The sequence below is a fragment of the Macaca nemestrina genome, chromosome 7 (assembly GCF_043159975.1).
Source record: "Macaca nemestrina isolate mMacNem1 chromosome 7, mMacNem.hap1, whole genome shotgun sequence".
Taxonomy (NCBI): Eukaryota; Metazoa; Chordata; class Mammalia; order Primates; family Cercopithecidae; genus Macaca; species Macaca nemestrina.
In genome coordinates, this window is record NC_092131.1 from 159,443,127 (window position 1) to 159,454,351 (window position 11,225).

Here is an 11,225-nt window from a genome sequence, read left to right on the forward strand (position 1 = left end):
TGGAGTTCATAGTGGGTGGTTTGTAAAACTGGACCATTCTGCCTTGTTATGGGTTGTTCGTGAAAGACTCATTCTTTTCTCTGACCCTTTAGCTTTTGCATTCCCACCTACCTCTCCTGGGACTATTGACAGGCACAACAATCCCAGGAGAATGACTCCCCTCATAGAAAGACTAAAGCATCCATCCCCTCATAGTTAAGTAGCCACTAGTGTCCTGGGAATTTCTGGTTGGATTTGGTGTCCTGAACTTTCTTAGAAATCAGATCCCAGGGTGAGAGTCACAGGCCGTTTGGCCACAAAAGAAACCTGTTTGTTTTCCTTTTGAACTATGAAAAGACCCTGTTTGTGAACACATTTTAGAAAGAAGAGAGGATGTCTGCAGAACTTTGTTCTGTTTTCTGCTACAAAAATGTGAATAGTTCAGAGTGAAAACCTTTTGTGATGGCTGTCTCTCAGGAACAAGCTGGATTGCCAATGTTTTGGGGATGCTTTGAGTCTCAAAAATTGATAATCAGAAAAGTATCTTTTGTTTAATGTATCCCTGTTCTGATTTTAATTAAACTCCAAATCTCATTTTACATATTCTTCCAAAAACTTTTTTTAAAAAAAGCTATACAGTGGGTTAAGAGTAAGTTTTGAAGGGCAAATAGTCTTCTAGAGCCTACAGTATTGGCAGATCAGATATGTTCTCACAATGGTTAATTGAGGGTAGACAAGGGGCAGCAATTTCATAATGAGGTATGGAATTTCTGATTATGGGAAACTGTGAGGTAGAGAGGAGGACATCAAAACCATTTCCTATACAGCAGTATCATTTTATTGAGGGTCAGGCTGGGTGTGGTGGCTCATGCCTGTAATCTTAGCACTTTGGGAGGCCATGGTGGGCGTATCACCTGAGGTCAGGAGTTCGAGACCAGCCTGGCCAACATGGTGAAACCCTCTCTCTACTAAAAATACAAAAATTAGCTAGGCATGGTGGCAGACGCCTGTAATCCCAGTTACTCAGGAGACTGGGACAGGAGAATCGCTTGAACCCAGGAGGCGGAGGTTCCAGTGAGCTGAGATCGTGCCACTGCACTCCAGCCTGGGTGACAGAGTGAGACTCCATCACCAAAAAAAAAAAAAAGAAAGAAAGAAAAGAAAAAATTGAGGGTCAACTCTAGTCCTACTGAATAAATGCGCACTTGAGACACAAGTGCAACTTTTCTGTAATCTCAGAAAGAGCAGTAGGTCTAATGAATCAAATCTTGGCTCTAACTACTTTTAGAACTTAAGCCAAACCATTCTGTCATCTGGAAAAATAAAAAATAGAAGCTTGGGCCAGATTGTCTGTAAGATTTCTTCCCAAGCACATCAGATCCAATGACTTTGTCAACTGAGTGTGTGCCAATGACTTATTTGAAGGTTGGAACAAACCATATAATCACCAGATTCCCCACATTCAGATAAGCCTCAATGAAGACCGTATAACACACTCTGAAGAATAGCTGCCATCTCTGCAGGATTCTGTGAGAAGAGGGAAGTGATCTGGACCTCTTGGCTAGGGCCACACTGGGTTTATCTGTATCTGCTCCTGAATCTTCAGCCTGCTACAATCTGTTCACACCTGGGTATCTACAGTCTTGACATCCTACCACTTGCTGCTCAAGGCTCTTAACTTGAGCTAAAGTAAATAAACTGTGCTTTTCTTTTTCACTTCAGTTTTGTTTGATATGTTATTCTCTACTGCGGCTGCAAGTAAACCAATTTCAGCATCATTTTCTTAATCTAATTCATGCTATTATAAATTCCTAGTGTTCAGCTGGGCGCGGTGGCTCACACCTGTAATCTCAGCACTTTGGGAGGCCTCAGGTGGGTGGATCACGAGGTCAGGAGATTGAGACCATCCTGCCTAACATGGTGAAACCCCATCTCCACTAAAAATACAAAAAATTAGCAGGGCATGGTGGCAGGCGCCTATAGTCCCCGCTATTCAGGAGGCTGAGGCAGGAGAATGGCATGAATACGGGAGGCGGAGCTTGCAGTGAGTTGAGATCGTCCACTGTACTCTAGCCTGGGCAACAGAGCCAGACTCTGTCTCAAAAAATAAAATAAAATAAAATAAATAAAAATTAAAAAATAAATTACTAGTGTCCAAGGAACTGAGAAGTTACTGTTAGGAGTGGTCAATATTGTTATCTTGAAAACCCTAAAAGAACAGTTTTACAAATACAGAATATACCAGAGGCTACCTCCAGAGTAGCATCTGCACATATGAAAAATCCCCCAGCCCTGAGCTACCACATCCAGTTATGAAGAAGCCAGGTGTCCCACGCCATTTACCAATCAAAACGCAGCAGTTCAGGCTTTCCCTCTTTCTTCAGTGTACCTCTTTTGCCCTCTTCCTATTCTCTTTTTCTTTCTTTCCATTTCATTGCTCTTCTCGTTAGTCTGTCAATTACAAGACTTTTCAAAGACAATCATTTCCATATGAGTACGAACACAATCCTCACTAGTACCAAATTGTATTATGGGAGACAATGCCTATCTTAATCCTTCTGCCCAATTATCAAACTATCTTACGTCGTAGAGATTTTTAAACTTGCCAAATAATTCCAACATGTGCCTTCTGGTCCCCCAAAGGACACTCTGCCAGATTTACCTCCCACCACTCACTGCTCTCCACACCAACCACCCCTTCCCCATCAAAACTTAACCTCTAGTTAGTCCCTCACAGTCTAAGTCCTTTGCTCTTGGCGGTCTTACTACATAGATGGCTCTTTACACTCTCTCCACCTGTCAACAAACTCTACTTGATCTTTAAAAAACACTTTATCTGGTGACAAAGAGAAAAAAGTTCGTGGCTGTACACTGGATGTCTCAAGGGCTGAGATGAGAGGTGCGCGATCAAAATAAGCCACGAGGAAACGGGCACTGAGGACTCTCACAGAAGGAAGGGGTTGGAACAACTTCCCCTACTTAACAGTTCCGTCCTGGATTAAGTCAGCTGTCGAGCACAGAAAGAAACCGTGACCTGTGTGGGCCTCAATTTCCCCCTCACGCCTTCACATTCTGCTTTCTCCACATCTTCGCAGAGAAACCCATGCACACCCAGGAATACACAACATTCAGCCTCAGTCCTCATGGGTACACCCAAGCCCCCCAAAAGAGAGAGGAGAATGCTCATCCCTCTCCCAGCCTTTCTCAAAGGCCCAACCCGATGCCGCGAGCCTCGAGCCGCCGTCCCTCGAAACTCCTGCTGGCAGGACGCCAGCGACGCTCACCCAGGGCAGCCCTCCCGCGGCCGTCCGAGAACCGCTATCCCCAGGACACAACGCGAAAGCTCGACTGAGGTCCCGTCCCAACAGGCCTCCGTGGGTTCCGGACCCCAACCCCCCGGGTCACTTTGTCACCGGTTTCTGCGCGCCAGAATCTCTGGAGCGGGAGACGCTGACCTCCAGCTCTTCTCAGCTCCTGCGAAGCCTCAGGCGCCCCCTCCCGCCCAAACTCACCTCTTGCTGAGCGGCCGGACCCGCACGGCGACCCGCACGTTCGCCATCCGTCTGCCACAAACCAAGTCCAGCAAGTCAGCTCCGCGGCAGCATCCCAGGCCCCCGCCCTAAGCCCAGCCCCAGCCCCAACCCAGCCCCGCCCGCCCCACGCGCCTCTGGGGACGCCCCCGCGCGGACGGGAGCTGCCGCCCGAGCGGGGCGGTGCCTGCCTAGCTTCGGCCAATCCTGAGCCCGGTGGGCGGGAGAACTCCCGGCCCCGCCTCCCCTCAATCCTCCCTAAAGTCTCCCGACGCGCCCCCGCCCAAGCACGCGCAGCAGCCGGAGCAGGCAGGTTCCTTCCGAGACTCGGTCATTCCTTAGCCTGGTGGGCGGGAGGATGCCAGCGCTCGCTCCGCCTCGCTCCACCCGAAGCCTCCCGGGTCGCCCCCGCCCAAGCACGCGCTGCATCCAGAGCCGCGTGGTGCCGGCCTCGCCTTGGCTAGTCGGTGGGTGGGAGGACGCCCGGGCTCGCCTCGCCTCGCTACGACCCACGGCCTCCTGGGACGCCCCCACCCTTGCGCGTGCCGCGCCGGGCCCATCAGTGCCGGCCCCATCAGTGCCGGCCCAGCTTCAGCCAATCCTGAGCCGAGTGGGCCGCGAGGACGCAGTGCCAAGTCTGTTGTTCCCGGCTCCGCTTACCCTGAAATAGTTTTTGTTCTTTGACTCGGTGTCCGTGCTATGTAAAGTCAAGTAAATCAATTAAGTTTTGTTCTGAAAGTTTGTAAAGTAATTTGCTAAATACTTATATTTTCTGCGTTCGCTTGAACTGTCAATTCTGTGGTTAAATTTTCGAGGCAGGCTGGGTGCGGTGGCTCACACCTGTAATCCCAGCACTTTGGGAGGCTGAGGCCAGATCACCTGAGGTCAGGAGTTCGAGATCAGCCTGACCAACCTGGTGAAACCCCGTTTCTACTGAAAATACAGAAATTAGCCGGGCGTGTTGTCGAGCGCCTGTAATTCCAGCTACTCGGGAGGCTGAGGCAGGAGAATCACTTCAACCCGGGAGGTGGAGGCTGCAGTGAGCCCAGATCAGGCCACTGAACTTCAGCCTGGGCGACAGTGAAACCCCGTCTAAAAAAAATAAAATAACAGAAGGCAGTCTCTTACTGGCAAGGTACTTCCTGACATCAGGGACAAAGCAGAGAGGGAACCAATCCAGAAAAAGGATTATTGTCCAGGTCTTCTTGTACAACCGAAAGACAGGTGACTGGTGTTTATGTTTTCCCTTCAAGGCTTGAGGGTTAGCAGCTGCATAGATGAGGGCAGTGCTGATCATAAACCCAACTGCACAAAATATTAGCCTATCCCTTCCTGACTTAAATCCAGGTGCTTGCTTCTCTTCCTTACTGATAAATGTCCTTTGTGGCATTTGTTTTTCCAGAATAGGGCACTTGCATATGCACCAAAAACCTGTTCAGGCAGATACCCTTTCTTCTCGATCATTTCCTTAATGGTGTCTAGGAACTCATTTGCTCCCTCTTGGTCAGCAGAAGCTGCTTCTTCTGTTATATTGACATATTGTAAACCAAACCTTTCCAAATTTATCAAACCGTCCTTTACTGGCATAAAATCGTTTAGCTTTAGATGCTTCACCTTCCTTTTGCTTCAAGTTGTCATATAATGACTTTGCTTGTTCTCAAATCGTATTAGAATATATAGGTATGTTTTCTTCTTTTTCTTTTTTTTGAGATGGAGTCTCACTCTGTCGCCCAGGCTGGAGTGCAGTGGTGCGATCTCAGCTCACTGAAAGCTTCAACTCCCTGCTTCAATCAATCCCCTGCCTCAGCCTCCTGAGTAGTTGGGATTACAGGCGTGTGCCACAACGCCTGGCTAATTTTTTGTATTTTTATTAGAGACGAGGTTTCGCCATGTTGGCCAGACTGGTCTTGATCTCCTGACTTAAGGCAATCCGACCACCTCTGCCTCCCAAAGTGTTGGGATTACAGATGTGAGCCACCGCACTAGCCAGGTATGTTTTTCTTACAGCAATCCTGTACCCGCATAAAAGCTGCATTTTGTTTTTTTTGTTGTTGTTGTTTTGTTTTTTTGAGACAGAGTCTTGCTCTGTCGCCCAGGCTGGGGTGCAGTGGCATGATCTCAGCTCACTGCAACCTCTGCCTCCTGGGTTCAAGCGATTCTTCTGCCTCAGTCTCCCGAGTAGCTGGGATTACAGGTGTGCACCACCACGCCCGGCTAATTTTTGTATTTTCAGTAGAGACAGGGTTTCACCATATTGGCCAGGCTGGTCTCAAACTCCTGACCTCAGGTGATCTGCCCACTCCCAAAATGCTGGGATTACAGGTGTGAGTCACTGCACCTGGCCAAAAGCTGCATTTTCAATATGAGATAAAAAGCTATTTCAGGGCCAGGCATGGTGGCTCACGCCTGTAATCCCAGCACTTTGAGTGGCCAAGGTAGGAGTATTGCTTGAGCCTAGTAGTTTGAGACCAGCCTAGGCAAAATCGTGAGACCTCATCTCTACAAAAATTTAAAAATAAAAATAAACTATAAAAAAGGTATTTCACAAAAAGCGCAAGGTTTTTGTGCCTGCTGGTGTAGCTGTGGTCATGGTTGCACAATTTTTTAAAATTTTACAATGGGCCTTACAATGGATTCATTTATCTTGAAATGGTAGGCAACCACAGCTGCAGATCTATAGTACATAACAAGCAATTCACCTTTTTCTTGTAATGTCATGACTTTTCTCTGCTTCTTGAGAGCACTTCCAGCATCACTAGTGGCACTTTGTACTGGTCCCCTGATGTTATTCAAGGCTTATGGTATTGCACTGAATATGGTGAAAACACTCAAGAACCTCAAGAGATCACGTTTTATTGTAATACACAGTTTACTGAAGAGAGGAACTGCTCTGATGATTAGCATCACAGAGTTTTAAGCAGATACTGGCAACACTTGACTCACTAAAACAGGAGGCAGTTACAAAATTGCAGTAGTACACTACGTACTAGTTTATAGAGTTATGTTTTGGGGGGGCCATTTTTATTGGCGATCTCTTTTTCAATACAATTTATGCCCTCATCCCCATTTCCAGTCTGATTATACAGGTGCTAAGTGGCAGAAAGGTCTGGAATAAATACATTAAAAAAAAAAAAAAGAGGCAAAGGTGTGAAACTAAGTTGCATGCAACAGGTTCTATGAAGGTGGGGGAAGTGTGTGAGAAATAAAACAGAGTAAGACAATGTAATTGGAAGGTTTTAGCTAAAGTTCTTTTCGGTCATCTTTGTCTTTTACTCCATGTTTCTTCACAAGCAAGGATGCTTATGAACTCAATGTAATTGAAATTCCCCTTTTTGTCATTAGGTGCTTCTCTGTACAGCTCATCCACCTCCTCATCTGTAAACTGATACCCCATGGTTATCAGCAGCTCTCTCAGGTAATCTTCCTGAATGGTGCCTGTTCTTCATCAAAGCAAGCAAAAGCATTTCTGATGACATCTTCAGGATCTGTGCCATTTAACTTCTCACCAAACATGGTGAGGAACATGGTGAAATTAATGGGCCCTGGTGCCTCATTCATCATGGCATCAAGGTATGCATCAGTGGGATTCTTCCCTAGAGAAGTAATCTAACATATCATGCAAATCTTCCTTGTTGATGAAACCATCTCTGTTCTGATCAGTTGTGAAGGCCTCTTTGAACTCCTGAATCTGTGACTGGTCAAACACGGTAAACACACTGGATGTCGCGCACTGAGGGCGCTTCTTGGTGGTCTTGGTATGCCTTTTTGCTCGACATGATGGTTGTTTAATTCTGGCACCAAACCCCAGAACCGGGGCCACTCTGTGCAAGATGGTGAGCGACGGCGAAGAGCACGGGGCTGTGGCCAGACAGTGGCAGCTATGGAGTTATAATTTAATACTGCATTTTAAATTTGCTTACATGTACAGTCTATGTTTTCATAAAATTTAACTTTTAATAGATTTGTGTATTTTAGAGTAGTAAACGATAGACCAGTATCTACATATATCTTTTGCATTCAAGATATCTGTAGGCCATACAGTTCATCTATGAACTTTTTTGTTTTTGTTTTTGAGACAGAGTTTTGATCTTGTTGCCCAGGCTGGAGTGCAATGGCACCACCTCAGCTCATTGCAACCTCCACCTCCTGGGTTCGAGCAATTCTCCTGCCTCAGCCTCCCAAGTAGCTGGGATTACAGGCATGTGCCACCATTCCTGGCTAATTTTGTAATTTTCCTAGAGACGGGGTTTCTCCATGTTGGTCAGGCTGGTCTCGAACTCCCAACCTAGGGTGATTACCCGCCCGCCTTGGCCTCCCAAAGTGCTGGGATTACAGGCATGAGCCACTATGCCTGGCCTGTGAATTTTTCAAGTTGTCACAAAGCTCCAAACAAATTTCCAATATATTTATTGAAAAAAAATTGTGGCCCTACACAGTGGCTCACTCCTGTAACCCCAGCACTTTGGGAGGCCGAGGTGCATGGAGCACGAGGTCAAGAGATCGAGATCATCCTGGCCAATATGGTGAAATCCTGTCTCTACTAAAAATACAAAAATTAGCCAGATATGATGGTGTGCACCTATAATCCCAGCTACTCGGGAGGCTGAGGCAGGAGAATTGCTTGAACCCAGGAGGCAGAGGTTGCAGTGAGCTGAGATCACACCACTGCACTCTAGCCTGGTGACAATGAGAGTCTTATCTCAAAAAAAATAAATAAAATAAAAAATTGCATATACCTGTGCACTTCAAACTTATGTTGTTCAAGGGTCTAATGCATAATTTTTCAGTAAACTCAATTAGTGGATTCCCCAAATTGTGGGATAAACCTTTTATGTAAATTCATGTGTTTTATAGATATGTGAAGAAATCCCACAATACACTAATTACAGTCTTATTAAAATCTCAACTCTGTTATAGATTTTGCATATCAAGAAATCCTCAGACTATGTTCCTGACTTCACTTAGGATAAATCAGGGATAAATCAGGGGATAAATCAGGGGTCAGACTGGTAGGGTCACATAGAGAAAGAAAGAAAATAAGAAAAATGCTAGGAAAACCAGGCAGCATCTCAATTATTCCAGAATGGTCTTCACAAACTGGTATCACTACTATGCTGGTAATAAATTTGCAAATATCACACACCTCTTCTAGTGTAAGTAGAAAACACAGACATTCAGGCTAGGTGCAAGGGGCTCACACCTGTAATCCCAGCACTTTGGGAGGCCAAGATTGCTTGAACCCAGGAGTTCAAGACCAGCCTGGGCAACACGACAAGACCTCATCTCTACAAAAAAATTTAAAAATTAGCTGGGTGTGGTGGGGCGCAGTTGTAGTCCTAGCTACTTGGGAGGCTGAGGTGGGAGGATCCATTGAGCCCAGGAGGTTGAGAGTGCAGTGAGCTGTGATTGTGCCACTGTACTCCGGCCTGGGTGAGAGCAAGACAATCTCAAAAAAAAAAAAAAAGGCATGCAGAGCTGATTTTTTGTTTTTAGTATCCACACATCTAAAAGTTGAATAATTAAAGAAAAATTAATCAGCACTGATTGACTCTGGAAGAGTATTAAATTAGCTTTTCCCTTTAAAGTAGACCTCAGGCTTAACTTACCTCCAGCTCTTTTGATTCTGATAGCCTGTATGCCTATACTGTATAAGCTAAAGAGTACATCAGTCCTTTCTATCACTTTAAATTCAGACTAGGACTACAAAATTTTTAGTTAGAAATTACAGGTTTATTTTTATATTTTGAAAAAGGCATAAAACAAAAATAAACAACGAGGCATATCAGTATTTGTGACATACACAGACACACAAAAATGAATATAGGAAATAACATCAAGAAAAAGCATAGTATGTTTTGAAACCAACGTGGGGTATGAAGAGATTTTTGATGAAATACAACTAAAGGCTATGCCAATGTAATGTTCGAGATATTACCACTCCTATCCTACTAGTAAAAATTAGCGAAGTAGGCTTTAAAACACGATTCCTGTTGTTTTAGCCGGATTTATTTTGGTAATGATCCTGCTTCCTTATAAACAACTATTTTACTCATCATTGTTGAAGTCTTCTTGTGTTAAGGAGTGCAATGAGGCCAGGCACGGTGGCTAACACCTGTACTCCCAGCACTTTGGGAGGCTGAGGTGGGAGGATCGTTTGAACCCAGTAGTTCGAGACCAGCCTCGACAACATGGCAAAACCCCGTCTCTACAGAAAATACAAAAATTAGCCAGGCATGGTGGCACGTGCCTATAGTCCCAACTACTTGGGAGGCTGAGGTGGGAGGATCACTTGAGCCTGAAAGGTCAAGGCTGCAGTGAGCCAAGATCAGGCCATACCACACTCTCAGCACTCTCAGCAACCTGGGTGACAGAGTGAGATCCTGTCTTCGAAAAGAAAAAACAAAAAACAAAACTGATGTACATGTCTTATTGCAAAACAGAACCCCAAGTCTAAAAGTAAAATAAGCCAAGGGTAGTTACAATACTGTTTAAAAAGAGTATATCCTGAGGCAGTTGTTAGTATATCACTCTCTATTATATGCACAATAACCTCAGATAGGTAAAATATCTGAGCATTTTGCAAGGTAAACCTCCAAAGTTGTACCACAATGTGCCCTTTTCTTTGCTGTTTCTTCTTTGCCTCTTTCTACAGCTGCCAGTGAACACTCAGGAACTGCTTTGTGTGCCAGGGTCTCCAAGACTACCTCCAGGTTCCATGATGTGCTAGAATTCACAAGACTCAGCATATCATCACACAGGTATGATTTATTACAGCAAAAGCATATGAAGCAAAACAGCAAAGAGAAGAGGTACAGAGGCAAAGTCTTGGGGAAACCAGGTATAAGTTCCCAGAGTCCCCTAACAGTGGAGTCACACATATGTGTTGTTTCATTCCACCAGCAACTGAATTGTGACAACATGTGAGAAATGTTGTTTACCAGGGAAGCTTGTTAGAGATACAGTGCCCAGGGTTTTTACTGGGGGCTGGTCACGTAGGTACCTTCTACCTACCATGTACCAAAATTCTAGACTCCCAGGAAGAAAGCAGGTGTTCAGCACACACCACATTGTACAAACAGGTTAGTTACCATGAACCACTCTTTTCAGTGAGTGGAGCCCTCCTGTTAAGGTTTAAATATGTCCCCCAAGTTCAAGTGTTGGAAATTTAATTGACATTGTAAAAGTGTTATGAGACCTTTAACAAGTGATTAGGTAAGGAAGGCTTTGCTCTCATTAGTGAATTAGTGCTGCTATCTCGGGAGTGCGCTCATGATAAAAGGCTAAGTTTAGACCTATATATCTTTCTCATGCTCACTTGCCACGTGACGCCTTCTGCCATGGCAAGACCCTCGCTAGATGCTGGCGCCATGTTCTTGGACTGCCTAGCCTCCACACCCATCAACCAAATAAACTTCTATTCGTTATAAAATAGTTTGTGTAATTCTGTTATGACAGCAGAACAGACCAAGACACCTGATATCTAAGTTCCCAGATGCAACAGCCAAGGACGAACCTTATCATCAGGCCTTTCAAAGGATAAGTCAGGCTGGCTATGTTACTCTTTTCTGCATACTTAGTGACATTCCCATAGGAATAATCACCATAGACATTTTCAGATTCAAGAAGACTCTTCTAATTCAGAAACACCTTTTTTTTTCGAAGACAGAGTCTTGCTCTGTTGCCCAGGCTGGAGTGTGGTGGCACGATCTGGGTGCA

General features: G+C 45.2%; 1 protein-coding gene and 1 pseudogene across 9 annotated transcripts in view; both read right to left on the reverse strand.

Moving 5' to 3' along the window:
* LOC105491574 (StAR related lipid transfer domain containing 9) overlaps positions 1-3,589 on the reverse strand; it is a 155,966-nt gene extending 152,377 nt beyond the window's left edge. For all 9 annotated transcript variants that reach the window (XR_011606126.1, XM_071067015.1, XM_011758108.3 and 6 more), the window contains exon 1: positions 3,492-3,589. Coding sequence is in view for 8 of the 9 variants with exons in the window: in XM_071067015.1 (XP_070923116.1) it covers positions 3,492-3,538 (47 nt within the window). In the remaining variant the exon portion in view is untranslated. The remainder of the gene's footprint in view (positions 1-3,491) is intronic.
* Positions 3,590-6,236: 2,647 nt separating this feature from the next.
* Positions 6,237-10,878, reverse strand: LOC105493172 (myosin regulatory light chain 12B pseudogene; annotated as a pseudogene).
* Positions 10,879-11,225: the final 347 nt, after the last annotated feature.